This window comes from Amphibalanus amphitrite, unplaced genomic scaffold (assembly GCF_019059575.1).
Source record: "Amphibalanus amphitrite isolate SeventyFive unplaced genomic scaffold, NRLGWU_Aamphi_draft 000440F_arrow, whole genome shotgun sequence".
NCBI classification, from domain to species: domain Eukaryota; kingdom Metazoa; phylum Arthropoda; class Thecostraca; order Balanomorpha; family Balanidae; genus Amphibalanus; species Amphibalanus amphitrite.
Window position 1 is genome coordinate 209,233 of NW_024881934.1, and position 27,446 is coordinate 236,678.

The following is a 27,446-nucleotide window of genomic DNA, read 5'->3' on the forward strand; positions in this document are numbered from 1 at the left end:
AGCTGTTCCGTCTGTAACGGCCCACTCGTAATGATGGAGGGAGCTGCTCTGTCTGTAACGGCCCACGGTGCATATGAGGGAGCTGTTCCGTCTGTAATGGTCCACTCGTAATGATGGAGGGAGCCGTTCCATCTGTAACGGCCCACGATACCGTCAGCTCAGGCCGTACCGTCCATGACAGCGCTGAAGAAGCGCAGCAGAAGTCCGGTCTCCGGCAGCGGCGGTCGGCCACGGACACCGGGCCGGCCGGCTGACGGCGGCGGCGGGCCCCCGGCGGGGAGCGGCGGCGGGCCCCCGGCGGGGAGCGGCGGCGGGCCCCCGGCGGGGAGCGGCGGCGGCGGCGGGCCGTCCTGGCGGCGCTCAGCTGGGGCAGAGGCGCGGGGTCAGTCTGCGTCGTTCGTCATGACCTCTTGTGACCATAAGTGGCATACAGGTCATTGTCGAACGCAAACATAGCTCAACTGGAACTAGATCAAAACATTCCTGTGAGTTTAATAAGCATCACTGTAAAGAGCGCGCGCGTTTGATCTACATATGTGATGGCGAATCTGTGTGCATCTGTGCGTAGTATTATAGTACACTGAGAAAAATATTCACTCCAAATAAAAGAGTAAAGTGGTTCCATTTTCAACCCTGTGTTAAGAGTACAATTACCCCACTTACTCCACTAAAAGGTGAAGGATGACTTTTTTTTTATAATGGAAAGGTGTACGCACTACGCATACCACCACTAGAGTAAACTACTACTTGAAAAAAGAGCAATTGAGCGCGTACTTCATGATGAGCTTACACCACCTAGAGTAGTCGTAACCCTAGGTAAGTAGGTAGACTACTCTAAGTGGTGTAAGGTTACCATGAGGTACGCGCTCAGTTACTCTTTTCAAGAGGTAGTTTACTCTAATGGTGGTATGCCTACTTCTTTTCATCATAAAATAAGTCATGCTACACCTTTAAGTGGAGTAAGTGGAGTAATTGTACTCTAAACACAGGTTTAAAAATGGAACCACTTTACTCTTTCATTTGGAGTGAATATTTTTCTCAGCGTATAGGTAGGTACCTACTGATATATCCAATTAATTGGTTTGTGTGTTCTTTTACATCGAATCATGATTTTTTTCGAAAGTGCAGCAAATAAGCTTCACGAAAGGTAATTTCAGCCTGCCTAAAACCCAATGCTTTTAGATGACCAAAGTTGACCTTAACTCATTCAGAAACCGATTCCAAATCAAATCCCAACAAAAACCATGATAAAATACTAAATCCCAAACCAAACTCAGCAAATGAGTGAAATACCATACCAAGTTTTAACCAAATCCATGTTTTAACCAAAAAGTTTTATCCGCAATGCTGGTATCCGATTGAAATATCTAGTATGTACCGTTTGGTGCCGGCAGTGGCGGCGCTCTCGGAGGCCAGCGCGGCCGGTGGTCCAGTGACGTCATCAGGGCGCGGTCGGACCGGTGACGTAGTCGGGAGAGCCACCCCTCCAGTCCTCCGATGGCCGGCGGCGGCGGGTCGGCGCTGCGGCCTGGCAGGGAAGGGGGCAGTGAGGGACAGGGACAGGGGCGGCCGACGGGGACAGGGACGGGGCAGGGAAGGGACAGTGAGGGACGGGACATTGAAGGGGCAGGGAAGGGGACAGTGAGGGACGGGGACAGGGGCGGCCGACGGGGACAGGGACGGGGCAGGGAAGGGACAGTGAGGGACGGGACATTGAAGGGGCAGGGAAGGGGACAGTGAGAGACGGGGACAGGGACGGGACGGGACAGGGACAGATGGGCGTCACAGCCCTCGTCGCAGCGGCTGCCCACCTGGTTTGGACGGGACGGCGGGCTCCCGGCTGCTAACGGCGCTCTCCCCCGGCGCTCCGGCGCTCTCCCCCGGCGCTCCGGCGCTCTGCCCCGGCGCTCCGACGCTCTCCCCCGGCGTTCCGGCGCTCTGCCGCCGGTCGGAGCCGGCCTCGGTGGCGTTCAGCGATGGCAGCGCCTCTAGTGACTGTGTTGGGAGGCTGACGTTGGTAGGTGGCGCTGCGGGCGCTCCGAGGATCAGCAGTCGGCCGGCCAGCGGTGTCTCCGAGGGGACGTTTATCGAGGAGCCGCCGCTGCTGAACAATTATCACATATCAACCCGCGCCACGCGGGGGGGGCGGGGAGGGGGCGGCGCTTGAATCCCTTATGCAATTTTCACAAATTTATAAAGACACCATTTTTGGCACACTAGGTACGGCTCTCGCGAGATTAAGCGGTAGGTTTTGCACTTTTACATTTCCGGTTATATCTGAGAAACTAATCGATCTACGATGAAGCCATTTTGCACGATCATGGCCGGCTTGTGAACCAACAAGTCGATCGCATCTCCAACACTTAAAAGCTTAAGACGACAAAGATATAGCCTGAAATACACTAAGTTTTCTAGGTGCAAAACTTACCGCTAAAACCCGCGAGACCTGTACAGTGGAATCCGTTTAATAAATCCACGGATAATGAATCCAGCCGCTTATTGTGGCCGCTTGAGCTGTTCAAGGATTTTCTCCATAGTTACCCGCAGTTAACCCGCGACCGCCTGGGGGGGGGTCGGATCCGACCCCCCCCCCCTCCGTTTTTCTTGAATAACTCATGAACCACTTTCGCTATCTACTTGAAACCTGGCATACCTTCTCCCCCATCAATTTGACGTCTCCTGTGCAATTTTTAAGAAAAAATTTCCAATTTTTTTTTAGATATATCGATTTTAGTGATGTAACTACATGGCGTTTTTAGTCAAAAAGTGGTAAATGTTTAAAAAATCGCCAAAAATCAGGGTTTGAAGCAAATTGCAAATTAAGGACATCAAAAGACGCAGCTTAACGAGTTCTTTAAAATGGCTATCTCGGATTTTCCATAAAATGCGTTTTTCACCCCTAAAAATTAAAAAAACTATATTTTTTGGAAAACAGCTAATAAAATCCAAAATTTTGGGAATTTCCAAAAAACCGGAATATATGTTGTAGAGCTCTATTAGAACATTAGATGGCCCAAATTTCAACTTTCTATCTTGATTTTTGACCCCCAAATTGTAAAAAATAGCTCCAACATGCATAGGGCATTGTGACGTCATAAGCATTTTCGTGAATTAGAGGCACTTCTGAACATCGCATGTGAAAACAAATGGCACCACTAGATTCCTGGGACAAAGCTCGTCTAGAAAAGTGCATTTTTATGTCAAAAATAAAAAGTTGAAAAATTGACCTTTTTTTCTTAGCCCTCGTTTAGTTATGTATAGTATAAACGATTTTTTATGCTTTCAATGCACACTTATCACCAGCACAGTGACTTGGGGTCACATATAACCATTACCATCGGATTCGGCGTGAAAAATAAGCCATAAAACATGTGTCGCACGCCCATGTAGCAGAAAGTGAAAACCGTGACCTTTCGTGACCTGACCTGACCTTGACCTGTACCTAGTATGACCCCTATACGCATATGGTACCTTCACTAGGCCTTTGAGGTCATTTTTGGTGAGTTTCGAGCAGCAGCTATCGATTCCGCTGTCCGTAAGCCGATTCATGCAAAACCCCTGAATTTGACCTTTGACCTGACCTTGACCCGAAAGTTGACCTCAATCTTAAAATCTTAAGAGTGCTTTGGGAAGGTCTCGTAGAGACCTTTCGAACGCCGCCTCGCGGGGCTCGATACGACCATTGGTTCTCGAGATAACAGGGGGGGGGGTCGGATCCGACCCCCCCCCCCCCCAGGCTGTCGTGGGTACGGAAATAGCCCAGGCGGTGCCGGGTTAAAAAAAATCCGCTTAATAGATCCACGAAATCCGCTTAATAAAGCCACTTGGGAGTTTCGAAGTCCGCAGTGACATCTCCTCATTCAAAATGTGGCATCCAACCCACTAAAAAAGAACCGCACTGGAGCAGCGGTCTGCAGCAGTTGGACTTCCCACGACAGATCAGAGAGTTCAGGGGTATTAAGAGCGCCATCACCAAGCACCTCAGAGAAATGTTCCCGGCAAAGCAGGCACCCTCAACTGTTTCGCTGGCATAACAGGCATGACGGGGAGTGATCGTGGATGGGCATGTGGATGGGCAAACAAGTCAGCCAAACAACAAGCCAAAAAAGGAGGTATCGACTATCGATCTGAAACTTGGTATGTAAGTAGGGGAAGATTGGGGGAGCACCGCCCTTTGGGGAACACTGCCCGTCCCGTTATCAGAAATATGAAAAGGTCTAGGGCAACAGCTGACTGTCTTTTGGCAGCGTGACGAAAAGAGAAGTGCAGGTATCGGTAGTAGGTACACTGCATTGGTTTAGGTGATTTGCGAGAAATTCCCAATTTTTCGTTTCGTGAATACGTTTAATACTTTTTCTAGCATAATAAGCAGAAGAAAACTTACCTATCTCATTTGACAGACATTAGTCCTGAAGTAGTATTTTTGCCATAATTAGGGTAAGGGCGGGTAAGAGTACGCGGGCGATAAGAGTACGCATCAGCTGTTTCGGTTGCTTAGCAACGCGGGTTTGTCGAGTTCATGAAGTGACATGAAGCCGCCAGTGCGTGCATGTCACCAACGGAACGTGGGCCTTGAGCGGCGACGCTGTTGAGTTTAAGGCGATTAATATTATTTTCGAGCGTTATGATATTATTATGATATGGTACAATAATTTTTATACTTGGCAGTTGAGATAAGGTACATTTCCGTGATTGTTGTGGGAAACTTGTGAGGTTATCTGGGGAAATACTGTACAGTGCAATATTCTGTTTGCGAAGTTTTGCACAACGTTTCGGGGTTGTTTTGTGCGCGAATTGCATGTACGGTAAGAGGACGCACTGTTCAGGAGGGTAAGAGTACGCAGAATTATACATTAAATCGAATATACAGAAATATAGAATTATTAATCTATCGCTCAATGACGTTTGTTTTGTAGGCATATCATCAATGGAGCACTGTGATGCAGATGCGTACCCGAAATTCTTCCAAATACGAGTTATTCTCCTTTTTGATTGTGCATTTTTTTAAGAAACACACGACATGATTATTTCCTGATTTATAGACTTGAAAGATTTATTTTATGTTTTTCTTTTTGGATACTAGAATTAACTTAAATGCCTTCTGAGTTTGAAGTTAAGCATTTGGACAGTGCAAGCTGCATAGGTGTGTGTTCATATGCTTGCGTACTCCACCCGCCTGGCGTGCGTACTCTTAAGCCCGGTTCCGACTATGAGGTTGCTTCAGGCCACATCAGGCCACATCAGGCCAGATCAGGCCAGATCAGGCCCAATCAGGCGTTCAGGCCAAAGTTGAACGTCGGACGCTCGGCCTGATCAGACCGTATGGGACGCCAGACGCCAGACGTCAGGCGTCAGGCCGTCGGTCTGCCTCACCAAATATCTTTTAAAGGTAGTGTGCTACCTTTGAAAGATTTCCTATTTTATTTTTCCTAGGATAAGAAGCTTCTGTTTTACCTAATATCGCAAAAAAAATCAAAAATGGGCCTGGAATAGTGCCTTTTTCGCCTAAAAGTTTATCGGTTTTTCGATATGTATAACAACTGTAGTGGGCTGAGCTGCAAACAGGCGTCGGCAACAATCGCGAATGCGGCGCACATGTGACAATAAGCAAAGGTCATTATAGAAATACGACGTACGGGAAGGAGTTATCAGCTGTCTAATCGTAGACAACACAATGTCGAGCCTGTAAGCCTGTATTGGTATTGTTTCTTTTATTTGGCTGTCGAACATTATTTATGGTTTGAAATATGATTTTATGTAAAATAATTGATATGAAAAAGCCGTCTCTTAACCCTCGCCCGTAAACGGCGATCTGCCACCTTCGCCCATGCAGGGGGGGGGGGGGTTGGTGCGACCCCCCCCTTGGCGTTTGAAAACGGAGCGTCGTAGAGCTTAGCGGAAAAGACCAACGGATTGCTCTCGCCGAGATCTCGCGATTGGTGGTATATTTTTTGGTCATAGGTCAACATTTGACCTACTTTTGACCGGTCAAAGGTCAAATTTTCGGAAAAATAGACTTTTTTCAACTTTCCGTGGCGATTGCGGCAAAACGGTGGGAGAAATCGACTTGAAACCTTCACTATCGTGTTCCTTGATCAATTCACTATCGTTTGGTATGTATTTCGTTTCCCTAGCTCTAAAAATGGCGCGTTGGGAGCGCCGGAAGTCGGCAAGGTCACAGTCGGCGGTAGAAATTCGAAAAATCAAAATTTAAATTTTTGAAATCTGATTGTATTTTTGGATTTGGAAGGTCCATTTGCTCCCTATAGAAGCTAATATTGCTCCATATTCCCATTGAGGTGACAAGAATTAGCAAAATAGTGGTTCGGGCGCTTTTCAAAAATAGTACCGGACGCTGTTCCTCTTGTGACGTCATAGCTCCGTGACCTGACCTGACCCGGTCAAGTTTCTTATACCATATGATAGCCAATACTTGCCCCAATATGCATGGGAAGTTTCATCACGATCCATCAACCGATGTCCGTACCACCGGCAGGAAACCTCGGGCGTTGGCACTCAGTTTGTGAAAATCCGGCCGGAGGCTGTTCCCTTTGTGACGTCATACCTCCGTGACCTGACATGACCCGGTCAATTTTTTTTTATCAAAAGATGCGCAAGGTTTGCCCCATAAGGTACCCAAAATTTGGCGGCGCTGCGCGCCGCCGTTTTTGCACTATTTCCGAAAAACCTCAGGGGGGGGGGGTTGCACCAACCCCCCCCCTACATGGGCGAGGGTTAAGTTATGACCCCATTTCACCACACGCAAGTGGCAGAAATGACAATGATCAGCTGACGCATTTTTCTTGGCCGAAGTCAGAGCGCGCTGCCTGACGCACCACCACCGCACCACAAAGTATGAGCAGAAGCCGCGCCCAAAGCCAGGGCCCCGGTAACGTGAGGTAGCCGAGTCGGGGCAGCGTGCGCTGACCCAGAGCCTATTTTAAGGGAATTTGACTGGGGGGGGGGGCAACCTGGAAAATTGTCTTTAATAATCGATTAACCCTCGCCCGTATTGGTGTTTTCCAGCTGCGAACGTATAGGTATGGAGGGTCCGTTGGACCCTCCCCCTTGCCGTTTCGCCCCTGATCGAGCCAGAGCTTCGCGGAAAAAAATGACCGTGCTGCCCGTGATGACAGTAAGCCGATGATACCCAATTTTAAGGTCCTAGGTCATCGGTTGACCTTCCAGGTCAGGTCAATGACCCAAACGTCGGGAAAATCGTAACCTGTTAGAGCGTCGTAAAGGGTGGGTGCTATGTTTTTTTTTCGGGGAGCTGATCACGAATATCATGTTAGTACTTAGTTATGATCATAGATGATGTCTTCATGCATTCAGGCCAGGTCGGGTCAGGTCAGGCTCAGGTCAGGTCAACCAGTAAGCGTTTTGCCGGGTATTCGTAGTAGGTGGCAACCGCCTCTGACAGTTTCGTAACATGTTACGAAGGCACCAAAACTACTTCGTAAACGGTCAAATGGTTGCTAAATTTGAATTCAGCTCAAAAAACTAGCCTACAGGGTGTTTCACTAAAAGTGTCAAAAAGTAAATGCCTATTAAAGATATATAGAATATGCAAATCACGTGTCCGCGTACGTGGCTTTGTTGCAAATTTTTGGACATTTATTATTTATCCATTTAAGATATATTTTACACTCATACGGAGCGAGGGCAGGAGGCCAAAGTTACTAGTCATTTTTTCCTTATGCAGAACAAGAACAGGTCATTTACACCGCAACAGGAGGGATGAATTACACTTATGTACATTTGGTGCCATCAGAAACATTGAAACCGTATGCCGACTTTTCAGGAAACTTTTTACTCTCTCACCTCGCTACGTTCCAGATTATAAAAGTTTCAAAGGGCTTGTTGAGAGGTTTAAAAGGGTTCCTTCGATGCCGGTTCCAGTCCAAAAAAGGCGGGGTTGCCCCCACCTCTCGGCGGAAACCGTTGAGAAGGTCAGGGTCTTTTTGAGGGCCTTTGAAGATAACAAGAAGCTAATTCCAACATCAGAAATAGCCAGGGCCTTACAAGCTATTAGAATCAACCACTGTAACGGCTGTAGCCACCAGGAACTGACTGGACCAGAAGCTCCTGGGCCGAATAATCAGCTGCCTCGCCGCCCGCCCCTGGCCAGCGCGAAGCCCCGATCTGTCACCGCTAAGCCTCTGGTTTGGTCAGTGACAGTAGCTCTCGCAGAGCTGAGGAAGACTCAAGTCGCATCACTTCGGGAGCTGAAGAGCACAATTCAAGGCTTTGCCGACAGTCTGGACGCTGAAGATGAAAACGGGCTGTGAGGCACCTCCGGACACGTGCCGAAACGGTGCATCAAAAGAAGGGGCAGATGTGTGGAATAGGTTTGAGTGACGGTGATATCGTTTTTATATATTCAAATGTCCAACAATTGCGGATGAAATGATATGCAAATTTCCTTAGAAAACATTGTTATTATGTGCATTATGACCTTTTACTTTTTGACACTTTTAGTGAAACACCCTGTAGAAACGTATAAAACTCGAAAATGTGAACCGAGGTCATCAAAGGTAAATGACCTGACCTGACCTTCCGGTGACCTTGACACCCACCCTAATGCATGGGAGCAACATCATATCCCATGTTTGAACTTATGAAACCACGAAAAGACTGCAAACGCGCGGCTAATGCGAGGCGACATACGCCGAATCGCGATCCCGGCCAAACATGGTGCCATGGTGCTAGGCCGCCAGTGCATCTGAAAGAACTGTGGTGCCCCTGACAAGCCTGAGGTTCTAACGACAGGCCCATGGTGCCCCTGACAGGCCCATGATGCCCTTGCGAGGCCGTTGGTGTCCCTGCTAGGCCGGTGGTGCCTCTGCTAGGCCGCTGGTGCCCCTGGGCCCTGACAGGACTGTAGTTCTCCTGACAAGCCTGGAGTGTCCCCGACATGCATGTGGTGCCACTAACAGGTCCAAGGTGTCCCTGCGAGGCCGCAGGTGCCCCTGTCAGGCATGTGGTGTCCCTGCTAGGCCTCTGGTGCCCCTGACAGGCCTGAGGTGCCCCTGAAAGGACTGATGGTGTCCCTTGGCCCTGACAAGCCTGAGGTGCCCCCGACAGGCCCGTGGTGTCGCTGACAGGTCCGTGGTGCCCTTGCTAGGCCTGTGGTGCCTCTGGCAGGCCTGTGGTGCCCCTGGCGGGTCTGTGGTGGTACCCCTGACAGGCCCAATTTGGTGCTCCTGCGAGGCCGGTAGGGCCCCTGGCAGGTCTGTGGTGCCCCTGGCAGACCTATGGTGCTCTTGCTAGGCCGATGGTGCTCCTGCAGGCCTGTGGTACCCCTAAAAAACTTGTGGTGCCCCCGACAGGCCTGAGGCCCGTGGTGCCCCTGACAGGCCCAAAGTGCCCCTGTGAGGTCGATGGGGCCCCTGGCAGGTCTGTGGTGCCCCTGGCGCAGACCTATGGTGCTCTTGCTAGGCCGATGGTGCTCCCAACCAGTGCTGGAAATGAGGCCGCCGGCGTTTTATTCTCCGGTTGGATTACCCCCGTCCAGCGTTTAGCCTTTCGGGACCCACTCAGGGTCGCGGTTGTTTTCGCCGCTCGCCCTAGTCGAGATGCAAAGTTAATAGTCACACGAAGCTTATTTAGGGCCAGCCAAACCAGTCTAGTCTGGGGTTACTGTTAAATGTATGCATGTAGATGAAAGAAAAAATGTTTTATAAAATCGATTAATTTCGAATTCGCATTTTCAGAGGCCCCAAATAAACTTCGTGTGACTATCAACTTTGCATCTCGAAAGGGCCGAGCGGCGAAAACAACCGCGGCTCTGAGCGGGTCCCGAAAGGCTAAGCGCTAGACGGGGCACCCACCCGGAGAATAAAAGGCCGGGACCAGAAAGTGGCCTCATTTCCAGCACTGCTCCCAACAGGCCTGTGGTGCCCCTGACAAGCCGGTGGTGCCCCTGGCAGGCCTGTGGTGTCCCCGGGACCCAAGGGGGCGGGGGGGGGGGGGGTCATGACCCATATGACCCACCCTTGGATCCACCACTGGTCATTACTTGCAGACTGACTCATTTGACATCCATTGCAAAACAAGTCACAGTAGTATGTTTGTTACCCTGTTCCTTTATGCTCATTTTTAAAGTGGGCAAATCTCGACAACTGGGGGGGCAATTCTGTTGAGTGCGGGGGCATTTGCCCCCCAGTTAACATGTTAAAATAGGCCCTGCGCTGACCCAAGCCGGGGCCGCGGCTTTGGGCGCGGTCTACCCAATCCCCGGTCAGCCCAGGGCTATCACATGACACCGGGAGGACGCGCGGCCCCGGCTTGGGTCAGCGCACGCTGCCCCGACTCGGCTACCTCACGTTACCGGGGCCCTGGCTTTGGGCGCGGTCTACCGCACCACCTAACAGGCGTGTTCGAAACCGCAGGAGATCTCATCTCATCTCATCTCATATATTTAACACATTCATTCGAAACAGACAATCAGTGTCCCCTCGATTGGCGCAAAAGTGCCGGAGCACTTAACTCGGGGCGCCTCTCGAGTCCGCACAATCACACTGGGTGCCGCCCACAGCCTCGCAGCCGCTGCCCGCCACCGCGCAGACCGCTCTCAATAGATGTAAAGGCGCCGGCGCCGAGGGCAGCGCTCTGTGACGACCGGTGTCAAAGGACTGGGCGCTAGGGATAGGTGGTAGGATGGGAAGGAGAGGCAAAACGTTTGGTGGCATGGATGAATTGGTACACCGCTCGTGCTACCTCGAATTCGTCCCTGGGTCGCACCGTATTACCGTGTAGTATGAAGTCTAGTTGTTCCTTTTGTGATAAATTGTGTATGTCAATGCCTGTTATACCATTTATTATGTTTGTCATTCTCTCTCTTTCTTGTGTGTACTTTGGACATTTTAGTAAGTAATGTCCTGTGTTCTCGTTAGTTCTGCCTTGACAGTGGTTGCAATATGGAGATTCAGTTTTTTGTATTTGAAATAAATGGGATTTTAACTCTGACATCCCAACCCTTAGACGTGTTAGAAGTGTATTTTCCATTTTCGAACCATAAATATAATATTTTGGTGGTTTTTCTATATGTAAGTGAGACTTGAGATGTTTTTTAAATGAGAATAAAGTTCTAGTCTCTCTCAAGTTCTGTGGCAGTTCATTTATTAGTTTAATTGTACTGGGAAGAAACGAGTTTTTCAGTAGACAGGTTTTGGGATATATTTCCCTTCTGTTATTAGAGTTGCGAAGAAGTCGGTTGTTATTTCTTCGATCAGGGGGCAATAGTTGTTTGATATATGTTGGAGTATCGTCGAGCGTCAGTCGTTGGAAAAATACTATCTTATGCATTTCACGTCTTTTCTTTAATGAAGTCCATCCTAGTTCTCGTCTGAGATTGTCTGTCGGAGTTCTAAATAATGTCGCAGTCACAAGTCTGGCCCCTCTGTTCTGAAGTGTTTCAAGTCGTAAAGTATCGTGTGCTGTTAGCAGTCCGTCGTAAATGATGTCCGCGTAGTCAAAATATGGCAATACATGTGTCGTATATATTTGTTGCAATAAGGTCCTGGGCAAGTAGAAAGCGATACGATAGAGTGGGCTAAGGGCAATGTTGACTTTTCTGATGATGTCGTTGATGTGCTCGTGAAACCTAAGGTCGTTCGATATTGTCAATCCTAGGTGTTTATGATTAGCAACAACTGGGATGGGCATGGCTGCAAATGTTAGTTTTGGTGGGATTTTCTGTTTGCGTTTTGTGAAATGCTGTTGGAGAGTTTTCTTTGGGTTAAATTGTATCATCCAGTTGTCACCGTACTTGTGGATTTCATTTAGATCTCTTTGAAGTGAGCTTTCAACTGTTTCTCTATTATTAGGAGAGTGTGGGGCTATCAGACAAGCATCGTCGGCGAAGAATAGCATTTCATTTTCGGTTTTTGTTGAAAGGTTATTTAAGTACATTAACGCTAAAAGGGGGCCCAAAACTGAACCCTGAGGGCATCCCGCTTGAAGTCGTCGGAGCGAAGATGTGGAATTGTTTATTACTACGCGTTGATGTCGATTTGTTAAGTATGAAGTTAGCCATGGTATAAGGTTTGCCAGACCGAATTCATGTTCACATTTGTGGAGAAGGCCCTTGTGCCAAATTTTCTCGAAATAACGGCTGATGTCCAGATAGATAATGTTATTGTCCTTCCCGTCGTCAAGGTTTTCATATAACGAATGGGTTAAGTAGAAAAGCTGCAACTGAGTCCCATGTCCGGGCCGGTAACCGCTTTGCCGCTCCGTTAGTAGGTTGTGTTCAGTTATGTGGTTGTAAATACGTTTGAATACTATTTTTTCAAATATTTTCGAGATGCAGCTTAATAAACTGATGGGCCTGTACCCTTCTACATCTGCTGGACTACCTTTGTTTTTAAAAATTGGTTTCACGTTTGCAATTTTCCAGCTCTTTGGGTACTGGCTTGTGTCGATAGACTTATTAAACAGTTTTGAAAGTGGTTCAGCGAGAATAACTGCCGCTAACTTTATTATTTTTACTGGTACCTCATCGGAACCGGTTGATTTATTTACATTTAATCTATTTATTATACTTAATACTTCTCGTTCTGATATTTTGGCCGCTCTTAATAATGGGACTTCTGGATAGTCCTGTGGCTGAATAACTCTCGTTTCGCTGTCTTCAAGGTGTGATTGGGCGGCAAAATATGCATTTAATAAATCAGCTTTCGCCTCATCATGTTCTATTAAGTTGTTATTGTTATTATTGTTATGCAAAGGGGGAATATGCGAATATTTTGTTTTCCCAATCATTTTCCTTATGATTGAGTGGTACTTGTGTGGGTTGTGTTTCATTTGGACAAGGAGATGCCCTTCTTTAATAAGATAATTACGCTTTAATTTGTGTACCATTGCTGTAACTTGGTTACGGCAATGCCTCCATCTATTCCACTGCAATTTATTTAAACTGTCATCGGCACTGTTTTCTCTTCGAGCTACTCTAAATAGTCTGTCCCTTTTTCTCATCAAACGTTTCAGTTCAGCAGTTACCCAGGGTTTATCTTTTGGTCGGGGGGACACTCTCTTCTTGGGAATACTTTTTTCAGCTGCTTTCATTAGTGCAGAAGTGAGCAATTCGGTAGCGGTGTCTATGTCGTTGTCTAGAATACCGTCCCAGTCCGTTGTCATAAGTTCGTGCGTCAGTCGTTGGGAGTCGAGTTTGGAAAAGTCCCACACCACTTTGTGTCGCGTCAAAGTTTCTTCTACCCAGTCGTTGAGGGTTACATATATTGGACAGTGGTCTATGGAGGAAAACGGTGGCAATACTCCGCTGTCTATGACGCTTTCCCGGTCGGATACCAGGCAAAGGTCTCTGAGATTCGCGATACTGCCCACGTAACGCGTCGGCTCGTTTATGAGTTGGGTAAATGATAGAGACTCAGTGGTTTCCTTTAATTGTTTCTCAAATTTAGTGATGGGAGTATGATTTTGCAGAGGATCTTGCAAGAATGAATTACCGGCGTTGAAATCTCCCATTATTATTATCACGGACGGGTTGTACTTCTGAGCTTTAAAGACACTTTCCGAGAAGTTACTCAAAAAAGTTTCTAAGCGCTCATTTGGTAAGTTTGGGGGTAGGTAGAGACAACAGGTAAGAACAGTTAATTTTTTTAATTTGGTTTTCGCCCAAACCCACTCTTCCTCTCCGACTTCGAGATCTGGTAGCCTTGTCGCTGCCAGAGACGTGTGAAAGTATAATGAGACACCTCCTCCGTGCCGGTTTCGGTGTCGAGTGAAGGGAGCATGAAAGCTTCTTAGGGTATAAAGACTAGGATGTATTTCTTCGTTCAGCTTTGTTTCTGAGAGACCCAGAATGTTTATGTTGTTGTTAGCTACAAAGTATTCTAACTCGTCCTGTTTAGTTCCTGCTGTTATGCTGTTTATGTTCACGTGAGCCATATTAATTTTGTGACGTGTTTTACCCGAGCTTACCGTACAAGAATCAGAGTGTCCGATGACACGTGTACGATCAGAGGATTCGTCCGAGGCGGCACGAGCGGTTCGGGAAATGTGGCTGCTGACCCGGCCGTCCAGACGCGCCCCCAGCGCCTCACCCGCAACGCTACGGTTATCCATGACGAGCAGCCGCCGAAGGCGCGGGCGGGCACCCACCACGACGCTACCCTCACAGTCACAACATCATTATCGCAACATCCTAGAGTGAATAAGGCACATAAATGAACAAAGAACATCAGATATACGCTAACAAAAAGAGACACACACAAAAAAAAAACATGCAACGTGTAAACACCCTAATCCACCTTACATGTATGTTACGCTTACATGAGCTGTTTCTGTGCTTTAAACCGTAAATGGTTCGATTATTCCGAAATGCGATCTCTATGGGGGAAAAAAAAAAACATTTACGCTAAATGTGAACCTACTGAACCCACTCCCCAGATCCCAATCGGTCCGTTCTTTCACAGGCACTCTGGAGTCAGTGTTGAGCTGCGGGACGCTACGAACCTCACCTCACCGTGATGATGATGTCCAAGAATCCACGGCTGGATGGCGGTAGGCACTCGGTGTTCTCTCTCATTATACCGGCCAACGCACTCAGTTTTTCCGGCCCCCGCGCCCGCCACGCTCACGCCCGCGTCCCGACCCGGAGCCCTCCACGGGCCGACTGCCCTTCGAGCGGGGCGGGCCGCCGCTCCCACCGACCGGGGTCGCGGCCGCGGCAGCGGCGGCGTCAGGCGCCGGGCGTCGGGTGGGCGGCTTCCTGGTCGAACGACGAGATGATGATGAACGGGTTTATCGAAACTTGATTGGATGAGCATATCGGTAATAGCGATTTCAGTGTGTGCATTTATTGTTCATAGTGGTGTGAAATGTGGTTGGGGTACGACCGACAACCCGTCGGGGCGAATTTCGCACTGGGGTACTCAAAATTTGAAGAATTTAAGACGTTTCCATGAGTTTTGAAGGTATGGATAAGTTCTAAAAATCCGGTTCCCCTTATCTGGGCCATTAACTCCATACGGTCCAGGAAAGCTGGCACACTACCTTTAAATGTGTGCGTGTTTTTTTTTTTTTTTACCAGCGAGAGCGAATTGCGATTTTCTAAATAGCTTACAAGTCTGAGCATGAGCAGCCCGGCCCGGTTTGGCGCAGCTCGTAACGCTTATGTGAGGCTTTTATCTCAGCAGCCGCTGGGCCGATTGACCTATGGTCTTTTTTTGTTAGGTATAGCCTCATCCCCATCCCTTCCAGCTCGAAATTGACTACTCATGATGCATCGAGGTGACTTCGTGGCGCGTGTGAAGTCAAGGGTTTCATAGTTGTTTCGCTCGGTCAAAGTAACGATTTTGATAGGCTCATATCTCAGCCAAATCTGTGGCGATCGACACATAGTCTTTTTTGGCATCTTCTTCCCATACCAGACTATGTACTCTCGATGCATGTTTGTTGCCCCTTCCCCTGCACGTGCCACGTGCAAAATGAAGAGGTGTCAAATTCGCTCTCATTACAACAACTAGGTAAATGCTGGGCCGATTGCGCTGGAGCTTCATATGTCGGTAGGCGTCCACCGGACAATGCATTTCAACGTTTCACATTTGGGGTCCTAATGCACGTGCGCACGTGCGTCGTGCAGGGACCGCTTCCACATCTCAAGAACGGCTGGGCCGATTGCTCTCAAATTTGGTACACCGTTAGAGATCGACTGGAAGGGTGTCCCACACAAGTCAGTTGGGGTCCAGTATGCACGTGCGCACGTGCAGACTGCTACTTCTACATCTCGAGAACGGGTGGTCCGATTGCGCTCAAATTTAAAGTACACTGTTACGGACTGGTTAGAAGCGTGTCCCGCACAAGTCAGTTGGAATAGGTATTGTTTCGCACTTCCTCGCTTGATGAGTTCAACTCTCGTGCTCGCCCGTTTGTCAGCTCCAAAGACGTTTTACTGGTATAATCGCTCTATATAATGAAAACCTGAAACCGATAATCTTAATCATACTGCGTAACATGTTTTAATGTGGTTTTAAGTAATAAAAACATGATTTTTATCGAAAATCTAAGAAGTGGCTAAAAGAAAACAGAAAAGACATGCATGTTCTTATGTTGTAGGTTCTTATGTGCTTTGCAGACAATTACCACACTAACAAAGATATAAGCATTGACGCAACTCAACTCCGAGAAATAAGAGCCCGTTGTTTATGACTCTTTTCATGTCATCATGCACGTTTAGGGTCTCGATTAGCTTGACCTAAACAAGGTTTGCTTTTTGCTCACACATAGGTACCCGCTGTGGTTTCCCGCCACAAATTTATCTTGCACATGGAACATGTCGACTTAAGAGTTTAGTTTCTTGTCTTCCCGTCAAATTTCTTTGGCCTGGAAATGAGTCTCCCCGGCCAAGCTGCCATTCGATATAGGATAGGTCCTTTTGTGCCGTGGGGTCCAGGGGGGCGAATGGAGTAGCGGTTGGCTCCATTCAGTCCGAGTCATGACAGAGAGTCACGGGATCTAGGAGAGGTAGCGGGAGCCTATTCGGTGCCGGCGACGATGAGTTTAGTTGCCGCAGAAGACACCGCAACAGCTCGGCAGAGGTTCGTGGCATCGAGGGCGACCGAGAGCGAGTGTCCTTCTTGAGCAAAACTTCCAAAAGTTTACTTTCATCCCTCCCTGGTGTTTGCTGGAGCGGCTCATATCAGGCGCAGCCATCCGTTACTGTTCTAAGCTAGGTCTCCCGGCCCGGGAGCTCAGACGGGGAAGGTGTACGAGCTGGATTTCTGATGCTCGACAGGTCAGGCGGCTGTAAAGGCTGTCTTGAACCTGGATCTTCCACCATAGCCCGATTTATTTGTCGTAAGCTTGAATGGTTAATGGTTATCTTGCTACGATATTGATGAGTAGCACATTATTTTTTTGGAATCATTTTTAAAAGAAACGCTAATTTGGTTGAAATAATGTTGGACTTGTCGAAACCAACGTTCATAATTAATTTAAACAAAACAGCAATCAGTAGCAACCATGGGAGTTATTCATCCTTCAAAGCCCGAAATGACACAAATTAGGCCACAATAAAAATCAAATAAAAAAGAACCATGCGCAACGTCTCGTGCCTAATTCATACTGGGTCTGTTTTTTGTGTGCATTTATATAAATAGGCACTTTCATTTTGCAGAGTGTCAAAAAGGGCACGATTTCGAATACCACGCATTGTCACGTCGCAAATGCGCCAATGCAAATTCAAAATGGCGGGCGCAGCGTCAGGCCAGATCAGGCCGGATCAGGAGCAAAAAGTTGACTTGAAGTTAACTTCGGCCTGATCTGGCCTGAAGGTCTGATCAGGCCAGTTCAGGCCGGATCAGTTGCTCCGGTTCGCACTAGCATGCCGTCAGGCCGTAAGCCTTTTCCAGCCTTTTTGGGAATTATTGGGCCTGATCTGGCCTGATTGGACCTGAAGTGACCGTAGTCGGAACCGGGCTTTACCCACCCCATATGGTAAGAGTACGCAAGTGCAACGGTTCAGAAAATGTCAGTTTTAGACCACTTCCATTTACGCTGAAGGATCGTTGCCCCATGGGTTGATGGCTAATTCAATGAACTTTAATATTCCCTATTTGCGATTTCTTTCCTTCAAATATTAAACAAATGAGAGCAAGAAATCCACTAAGTGCGTACTCTTATACGACTTCACCCTATAATTAGGATTTATCCAAGCATTACGTGCTCCTGCTCCAGCAAATTTTTTGTCGTGCTGCCATCTTGAAGTGTTTTTAGAAAAATGCAGACACTTGGGTAACACTGCCCACTTGGCAAGCTTGGTGTTTAATAGCACATTGTGACACTTAACCCAGGAGTGGCGCATTTCAACTAAAGATAGAACGTTGTTGCAATGTTTTCTTTTTAGAAGGTAATGAACAATTACGAGAAAATGAAATTTTGGGACTTAAGGTCGTCTAGTTATATAAATGAGTACTACATTGTACCAAGGATATGATAAGATCGTTTCCACTGTATTTTATAAATATACTAAAACGTCTCGAAATTTACGATAGGGTAGGGTGGGGTAAAGCGCCCACCCTAACTTTCCAGCCTCAGTATCTCTTTACCTTGCAAATTTTAAGGACAACCAGTTAGCTGATCCGGTAGCTCATTACCTATGCTTTCTTCGAATAACACATCAGAAATATGTGGGATGTATAGTTTTTTAGATATGCTGTCCGATTTGAGAGGACTACAAATCGGGCGTTTTGCCCCACCCGTGTGGCATGAAACCTTCATCACACTTTTGATACTCTGATAAAATAATGTAGCATTCATCCATTCCTCATTTCGTTAGATTTCAACTCGACAGACTACACCAGTAAAAAACATCTTAAACACTGCTGTCGCCACCCCACTCCTCATTCAGTCAACGCCTGTCATTGCCTTGGGGAGCGGAGATCAGTTCTTGCGAATAAATCGTTCCAGACGATACTAACCACAAAATTGCATATTTAATCAGAATCCTGAGCATTATAAACGTATCCCGCCACTCATTTTGAGCCCAAAATGCTCGCAGTTGCCCGTACTGTATAACTCCCATTGCCCCATGATGGGCGCTTTCCCCCACGCCAAAGTGGGCGTATTACCCCAACAACACATTCAAAATAAAGTCCACCAAAATCAGGCCTGTCACGATTGTGTTGCAAACAAATAAATGTTCAAAACATAGCATAAATCTACAGGTTCGACATACCAAAATTTCATTGCCTTTTTAACCCTCGCACGACCAGGCCATTTCTCATAACACGAACGACCAGGGGGGGGGGTTGTTACGACCCCCCCTGGCGTTTCAAAACGGAAGGTCGTAGAGCTTAGCGGAAAAAACCAACGGATTGCTCTCAACGAGATCTCGCGATTGATGGTATATTTTTTGGTCCTAGGTCAACATTTGACTTACTTTTGACCGGTCAAAGGTCAAATTTTCGGAAAAATAGACTTTTTTCAACTTTCGGCGGCGATTGCGGCAAAACGGTGGGAGATATCGACTTGAAACCTTCACTATCGTGTTCCTTGATCAATTCTCTATCGTTTGGTATGTATTTCGTTTCCCTAGCTCTAAAAATGGCGCGTTGGGAGCGCCGGAAGTCGGCAAGGTCACAGTCGGCGGCAGAAATTCGAAAAATCAAAATTTAAATTTTTGAAATCTGATTGTATTTTTGGATTTGGGAGGTCCATTTGCTCCCTATAGAAGCTAATATTGCTGCATATTCCCATTGAGGTGACAAGAATTAGCAAAATAGTGGTTCGGGCGCTTTTCAAAAATAGTACTGGACGCTGTTCCTCTTGTGACGTCATAGCTCCGTGACCTGACCTGACCCGGTCAAATTTCTTATACCATATGATAGCCAATACTTGCCCCAACATGCATGGGAAGTTTCATCACGATCCATCAACCGATGTCCGTACCACCGGCAGGAAACCTCGGGCGTTGGCACTCAGTTTGTGAAAATCCGGCCGGAGGCTGTACCTCTTATGACGTCATAACTCCGTGACCTGACATGACCCGATCAATTTTTTTCGGCAAAAGATGCGCAAAGGTTGCCCCAGAGGGTGTTGAAAATTTCAGCCCGCTACGACAAGCCGTTTAGCGTGTACTTCGAAAAAACCTCAGGGGGGGGGGTTGATACAACCCCCCCCCCCCCTAGGCGTTCTAGGGTTAATCTCTATCAGACAAAGTTTTAGCAGTAAGAAAGCATGTCATTCCAAAAAAAATGTCAGAAACAAGGTCATCAAAGATAAAATGTTTCAACGTTCACGGGTCATCCAGGGAAAGCGTTATAACACCGAGTAAAACACATTTTGCCGAAAATCAGCGATAGGGCGTCAGTTGTCTAGTACAGTAGGTCTATTAAAAAAAGTCCCCAGCACCAGTGGGCGCTGCCTTCGCTGAGCCGAACCCCCGTCTGCCTGTCCCATATCGCGCCGGGCTCAGGTCAAGTAGGGTCAGCGGGACCGCTCGGTCCGGCCCGCGGGCGGTGGACGGGCGGCCGGTAACGCTTTCCGCCAGCCAGCTATAGAATCCAACAAACGGGACGGCCACCGCTCAGCGCAGCGAAACCGGTGTTAAAGAATGGCAGTAGATGTTCATGGCCACAATGATTATGAGATAGTCATTGTTAGCCCGTGCCCCACAGGAATGCCTAGACACTCACGCCCTGTTGGAGGGGAAATGGGGATTGAGCATCATTCTTATAACTCAGCTTTGGGCATTTAACCCTCGCCGGCCGAGGGGGGGGGGGTGCCGCCCCCCCCCCATAGGGTTTTTTCGCGATAGCTCCGAACACGCTGGCGATGGAGAGCTGAAACTTGACATACCTGACCTTTGATTCAAGCCGGATCTTTTGATACAAACCGCATTTTCGGGTTAGGTTAGGTCACTGACCTATGACGTCATAAGTGAACCTCTGCACGGTCTTCAGATGTCGCAACTTCGCAACGCCCTCACTGCCAGAGGAACTTTCACATGGAAATGAAACTTGCAGGATCTAGTATCCATTACGAGTCTCACAACTTGTATATCTCGGATTTTTCCTAAAGATCATATGAGGTCAGGTCATTTTCGTGACCTCTCCATTATAAGTCAATGGGGAAAAATGAAAACTGCTATTCTGGCGCCGGGAACGATCTCCAACTATCTCAAGCACACAGAATCGTGATTTGATGCACTCTTTGCAAGGTTACATGCGTCATTTTTGCAATGTCGACCTTGCGTGACGTCATGTATGACGTCATCAAGGTCATATTAGTTTTTCGTCAATAACTCCCGATCAAATTGAGCTAGCGAGTGAGGAAAGCCACCAATGGACTCAGGAAGACCTGCCGAATCGAATGATATGCGACATGACCTCTTTCGACCAACTTCGTGACCTGGGGGCGCTGTCCTGACCTTGACCTGAGGTCAACACCCTAAGTTGACCTGACCCAAACAAAGTATATCATTCGACGCGCCTGAGCGAGGCGAACACGATGCTGCCAAAATCGGCGCTCTGCGGCCGTTTTTTTGCGAAGTTATTCACCAAAAACTGAACCGTATCTTGGGGCACTTGACCTGACCTCATAGGTCACCGGTTGACCTAAGACCTTAAAATCGGGTACCAATCTTTGCGTCTCGTAACGGCGCACACGCTCGTTTTTTCCGCGACGCGCTAGCTCCACCAGGGGCGAAACGGCGAGGGGGGTCGTACCCCCACCCCCCTCGGCCGGCGCGTATGTAGAAAACCAATAGGTCCGGTGAGGGTTAAGTGGTATTCGAAGTAGCGTAAAAGGTAGCAAAAAGAAGAAAAAATGCTTCAGCAAATTTTGGATCGGGTCATAGCCAGAGGTCATGTCACTAGAGGTCATCGATGGTAAAATTTTGCTTAGCCGACAGGGTGCGTTGCGCGCACCGGTGCATTGGGTTTCCAATTTCCATGGAAACATAACAGACTCGGAAGCTCGCAACGCTAGCGTGGAGCCGAATTCATATCATCCGCCGCAACAATACAGCAGCTCAGCGCAGCGTGCTGCAGCGCGAGGCCGTGAAACACCGCCCAGGGCTATCCATGTGTCAGGGCAATCCAACCCACGTGATGGGCTCGGCCCCAGTGGAGCATGAGGTCCAGGACTCCCGCCCAGGCCCCCTGTCTCCCCCTAATTCCTATCATCCTTCCCACTCTGAATCGGCAATCGTCCCACGGGAACAGTCTCGCTTCCGCAGATCACTGTCGCTGGCTCGCACAACCCAATTACTACACCAGAGCATGGTTACGTATGTCATAGCTCTGCAAGGGCCTTTTCAGACAGAAAAAGATGGCCCCCAACAAAACAAACAATTTTCTCATTCAGTATTGTATCTCATCAAGCACCACATGTTTTCAGAGTGTTTATTATGCGTTCCGTCCAAAAAAAGCGCAGTTCAATTTTCTCCCATTGACTTGAGCGATCTCAAAATTGACCCAGTCTTTCTGTCAACAATGTCAAACTTGCAAAGTAAACGCTTCAAATACATATACTGTTGCCCATTAAAATCGCTGAAAGTTCTGAAGCCATCGGTTAGTCGGTGTATTTAGATGTGATGAGCACAGGAACTTTCCTTGAGGTAAGGTCACTTGACGTGACCTGGTGTTATGACCTTGAATTGAAAGACTTGGGCGGGAAAATGGGCCATTTGAAATCTTAAAATGCTAGATTTTAACAATATTTGCAAACACTATACCGGCCAAATAGTGAGTGAGAAGGGAGCGATTCCCCGACCCCATGTTTAGCTCCTATAATTGAGCTAGCTGCTAGAGCCTCGCGGAAAAAAACGAGCGCTTGCGTCGTTACGTGACGAGGCTACTGGTACCCCATTTTAAAATATCAGTGACCTCTCAGGGCAGGTCAAGGGCCCCAAGGCATTTGATCGGTTTTTGGTAAATAACTAAACGCATTATCGTCATTTCGATACAATCGTGTTTTCTGTTCTCAGACACGTCGATTTATACCTATGCTTTTTTGTTTAGGTGAAGCAATTTAGGATGTTTACCTCAGGTCAATGTCATGTTAGGGCAACGCAGGTCACGAAGCTGTTGAAAGGAGGACATGTTGCATAACATTTGATTCGGCAAGACTTGTAAAGTCCATTGATGGCTGTCCCGACTGGCTGGCTCATTTTGATCGGGAGTTATTCGAAGCACTCCTATGACCCTAGTGACGTCATAAATGGCGTCACGCAAGGTGAACAATGCAAAAGTGAAGCATTAGACCTTGCCAAGAATGTATGAAGTCACGATTTCATGTGCTTGAGGTATAGTTTCAGATCATTTCCGACGCCAAATTAACAGTTTCCATAATTCCCCATTATGCTTATATGACACTAAGTGCATTGCTGATTGCATCATTTTATAACCGACAACCGTGCAGAGGTTTACTTAAGACGTCATAGTTAAGTGACCTGACCTGAAAACCTGGTTGATGTCAAGTGATCCGGCTTGAATGAAATGTAAGGCATGTGAAATGTCAGCCTTCTATCATCCGTGTGCTTTGAGCTACCGCAAAAAAAAGTCATGGTGGCGGCGTCCACCCTTTCTTCTCGGCCGGCGAGAGTTAAACCTCACTTCGAATTATTGCAGATAATGATGCGACCGAAAACAAAGCATTTATCTGTATTTAGAACGGCCACTGACTTGTTGGACAAGATCCCCAATCTTAATTCGCTAGATGGGAATAAAATACTCGGTATGTGATGCATTACATATAGGTATACCCCTCGATTTGCCCTCGCGCTAAGTCTATTCTAATCATCACTGTCGCTTTTTTATCCGAGATGATGTCGCCGCTAAACGGGTTGTTTTGTTTGCTTGCTTGCGTTGAATGGCCATTACGGATTATTGAAGGATTATGATAAAATAGGATTGGGGCAAGGGAGGATATGCACTGCGGTGTTTAATTTAGATCACAAAGGCATCATTTCCGGCATCGTGCAGAGTCATTATCTTCCCCTCCTCCGCACTGCGGCATCTCTGCGCCCCACACGCGGCGTCCTCACTCCACGGCCGGCCGCCGCCAACTGACCCACTCGCCGGGCGCCGCGACCTGACCCGTGTCGCTGCCGCGGCCTGCGCAATAGAGTCGGGGCTGGAATCCGGGGGTTCGGCCGGCCGGCTGCCTCTGGAGCGGGGGACTTTTTTAGTAGACCTACTGTACATATGTTGCTATTAGAGGTCACTGGTCATACCAGGCCAGGTCACATGTCAGGTCACCAGAGGTCACCAAGGGTCACCACATGAACCCAACTTTACTAAGGTTGTGCGATGCATGTTTTATGGCCAGTTTTTCATTTTCAACTCAATGGTGTTGCTTATAAGACCATCAGGTACAGTTTAGGTCACTTTCTGGTGGAGGTCAGGTCAAGGTCAGGTCAAAAAAGGTCAAATTTCAAATCTGATATTTTTGCATAAAATGGGTATTGATTCGATGCAGCTCGTCACGGGGAGTCTAATGGTGGTCTTTGTTTTGCACTATGAGGTCTAGAATTGCTAAAAATTGAGTTTGAAAATTTCACGTCATCAATTTTGAAGTTTTTTTTCGCTATAACTTGGCCAAAAAAAGAGGTATCGATCTCAAATTTGGTATGTAGATAGAAGGCGGTAAGGACTATCACAATGATTCCGTTTTTTTTTCGAAATTCAAAAAAAAAAACTTTTTGGATTTTTCGGCTTTTATATTCAAAAAAATCTATTTCTTGATTTTTGGGGGTCAAAATAAAAAAAATCAAAAATCCGAGATCGCATTTTTGTAGCCCTTCAAATTCTACACCTTTTAAGTCTGATACATTTTTCTGCATCTCTAAAGCTGTAGGCCTGACAGCTCTTCTCGCGAAACCTTCTTTGGGTCAAAAATGGCAGATATAGCCTTTGGAAAAAAATTGGTCACAATGTGCAATAGCTGTTCATGGGAGGGTACCGAAAGTTTGGTGACGATCGGCGCAGCAGTTCTCGAGATATATCGCAAAAACTAAAGGGGGGGGGGGCAAAAAATGCCCCCCCCCCGCCTGGAAGGTTAAAGCAAATGATATCGCCAAACAACAACTTCTTCTTATCATGCATCGAAAGTTAAATGGAACCTTGCCGCCATCTCTTGAAATACTATTTTATCTGCAGGATGACCCAAATATCCAAACCAGAAACATACACCACTTTAAAGAGACATTTACACGAAAATTATATCGCACAAAAACTGCTTTCTAGCAAGGTTCTAGACTCTGGAACAGTATCATAGCCCCCCTCCCCCACGTTTTGTTGTCAGAAGTTTGTGAAACATCAAAACAAATCATAAAGAGACATACAAAAAATTAACTTATGCTCAGATACACATAGCAAAAATAAGGTTCTCAAGTCATTTTAATCGAGTCAGTTATTTAGTCAAAAATGCACATTTAAACATGATTTATAAAATCCCTTTTGAAAAGTGACTTTTTTAAAATCTTTTTTGTTTGAAAAAGGATTTCAAACAAATATGCTCCAATATACTATACCTACCTATTCAGACTGCCTATATACGCCACATTCATATGCTGTGCCCTGGCACTCGAGCAGCAAAAAGCCTTGCTTAGCTGGAAGAGCTCCCCTGGTCACACCGGCATAAACACCAGCATTATAGGTATATGACCAGCCAATTTTCTATCTGTATGCACGGAAACCCCCTAACCCAATGTATATGTGAATGTATGAGTGCTCATTTTGGGATCGTAGTGGGAGGTTCAGTCAATGGCTCATTAGTCCATTGACTACTTTCTGCCTTCTTCGTATGCCATACTAACAATCCCTGGCTCCTCTCATTTCTTCTTTGCTTGTGTTTGGTTTATTTCCTTTCTTAGCAAGGAGTGCCGCGACATTTATCTCCTCAGTTTTTTTTTCTGGTGCTAACGTAATAGTTCTGTTGTCGCTGGGTTCGAGGGCGGGGGCACTCCTGGTCACCTGTTCATGGGTGGCGGTGTAGGCCTATTCTTAAAAAAGGTCATGTAAAAAAGGTCAAATTTCAAAATTAATAGTTTTGCATAAAACGGGTATTAATTCGATGCAGCTCGTCACGGGGAGTCTAATGGTGGTCTTTGTTTTGCGCCACGAGGTGTACAATTGCAATAAAAAAGTTTCAAAAATTGTCATCAATTTTGAACAGCTTTTTCGCTTTAACTTGTTAAAAAAGGAGGCATTGATCTTAAATTTGGTATGTTGATAGAAGGCGGTAGGGACTATCACATATATTCTTTTTTTTTTCGTTTTTTCATTTTCGGCTATCATATTCAAATAATCTACTTTTTTATTTGTAGGGGTCAAAATCCAAAAATTTCAAAAATGTGATATTGCAGTTTTGTAGCCCTGTTAATTCTACACCTTTTATGACTCACATTTTTCTGTATCTCTAAAGCTGTAGGCCTGACAGCTCTTCTCGCGAAACCTTTTTTTGGATCGAAAATGGCAGAAATGACGTCACTGCGACGTCATTAGCGGCCAACGTATCATAGCCTTTGGAAAATTTTGGTCACAATGTGCAAAAGCTATTCACAGGAGGGTGCTGAAGGTTTGTTGACAATCGGCGCAGCGGTTCTGGAGAAATATCGAAAAAATTAAGGGGTGGGACAAAAAAATGCCATGCCCCCTCCACCGCCCGGAAGGTTAGAGATCTTAAACCGAGCTATTTATTCTTTTCGGGTCTTTCTCGCTCCCTTAATTTACGAAACAAGTGAATGACCTCAAATACGCCTTCACCCCATGGCATGTCTGGATGAGGCCCCACAAAGGCGCGGGTTCAACTGAAACGTTTTGGCAGACTTTTAAAGTTTTCTTTGCTGTCCGTGGAAGATAAAAATTTGCGTCAATTTCAGACGCTGGGGGGGGGAGGGGGCTTAGATCCACAAAAGACGCTAACTTAAATAAACAAGCCATATATTTAAGACAGGAAGAAGTGTAACGCAGGCAAACTGAAAAAAAACGTTAACACGTAGCCAGTTCCTCTCAATTTTCAAATATGACCATTTCTGCAATGTCGTTTCTGAGTAAGCGGAACATGTTCCACTCACGGCTGTAGACGACCCACTTAAATGTGGCGGAGTGGTCCACTTACATGTGGTGAGAACGGTAGACGGTCCACTTACATGTGGTGAGAGCGGTAGACGGTCCTTGTGCATGTGGTGAGAGCGGTAGACGGTCCACTTACATGTGGTGAGAGCGGTAGACGGTCCACTTACATGTGGTGAGAGCGGTAGACGGTCCACTTACATGTGGTGAGAGCGGTAGACGACCAGCATGATGTCCAGCACGATGACCCAGAGCAGCGCCGAGGCCAGCAGCAGGGTGAGCACCTTGCGGCCGCCGGAGCAGCAGCGCGACCCGTCCGGCACGGTGACGGCGCCGGCCGGCTCCAGCGCTATCGAGTGGTAGACGTGCTTGGTGCCCTCCTGTGCCATCGCCGTCCCCGACATCACAGCCACACCGCCCGGATACGAGAGAAATCCAAAGGGAATTCAGACACGCAAACTAGAATGTTACCGACTCAGGTGGACTGTGGATGTCAAAGCAGCAAGGTGACACAAACTTGAATAAAGTTATCAAAATGTCCAGAGAAAACGCTATCACTATTTTTGACAGAGGGCTACCGTAAGGTTGAACTCGGGTTTGACGGTTTGATGTTTGATTCGTTTGACTGACAGATTCAAAACTTCCAATTCTATATTTCGAATATTTTTTCCAGGCAAATAATGCTCCTTTAAGACCAAAGGACCTCGATTGAAAGGAAAATTGTGTGCAGTCAAAAAGGCACTTTCAATTGAAACAAATTAAAAATAACATGTTTGGTTTGGTTGCAACGGACATGAAAACATAAATTGTCACAATAAATGGTAAACTTTTAAATGGTTAGCTAGGCTAATTGCACGTCTTTGTAAGAAAAAGGTTTTGAAATATGCACACAGGCTTACT

At 47.0% G+C, this 27,446-nt stretch overlaps 1 protein-coding gene across 2 annotated transcripts in view; it reads right to left on the bottom strand.

Annotated features, from left to right (window-relative positions):
• The window catches only part of LOC122391497 (formin-2-like), a 40,895-nt gene extending 13,719 nt beyond the window's left edge, over positions 1 to 27,176 (bottom strand). Inside the window, exons 1-4 of one of the 2 annotated variants that reach the window (XM_043385506.1) lie at positions 26,748 to 27,176; positions 1,812 to 2,101; positions 1,379 to 1,528; positions 170 to 364 (exon numbers count right to left, since the gene is read on the bottom strand). In XM_043385506.1, coding sequence (XP_043241441.1) covers positions 170 to 364; positions 1,379 to 1,528; positions 1,812 to 2,101; positions 26,748 to 26,950 — 838 coding nt within the window. In that variant the 5' untranslated portion in view covers positions 26,951 to 27,176. Of the gene's footprint in view, positions 1 to 169; positions 365 to 1,378; positions 1,529 to 1,811; positions 2,105 to 26,747 lie in introns of both variants that reach the window. The other variant, XM_043385505.1, reaches the window with a different exon arrangement.
• Between the last annotated feature and the right edge of the window lie 270 nt (positions 27,177 to 27,446).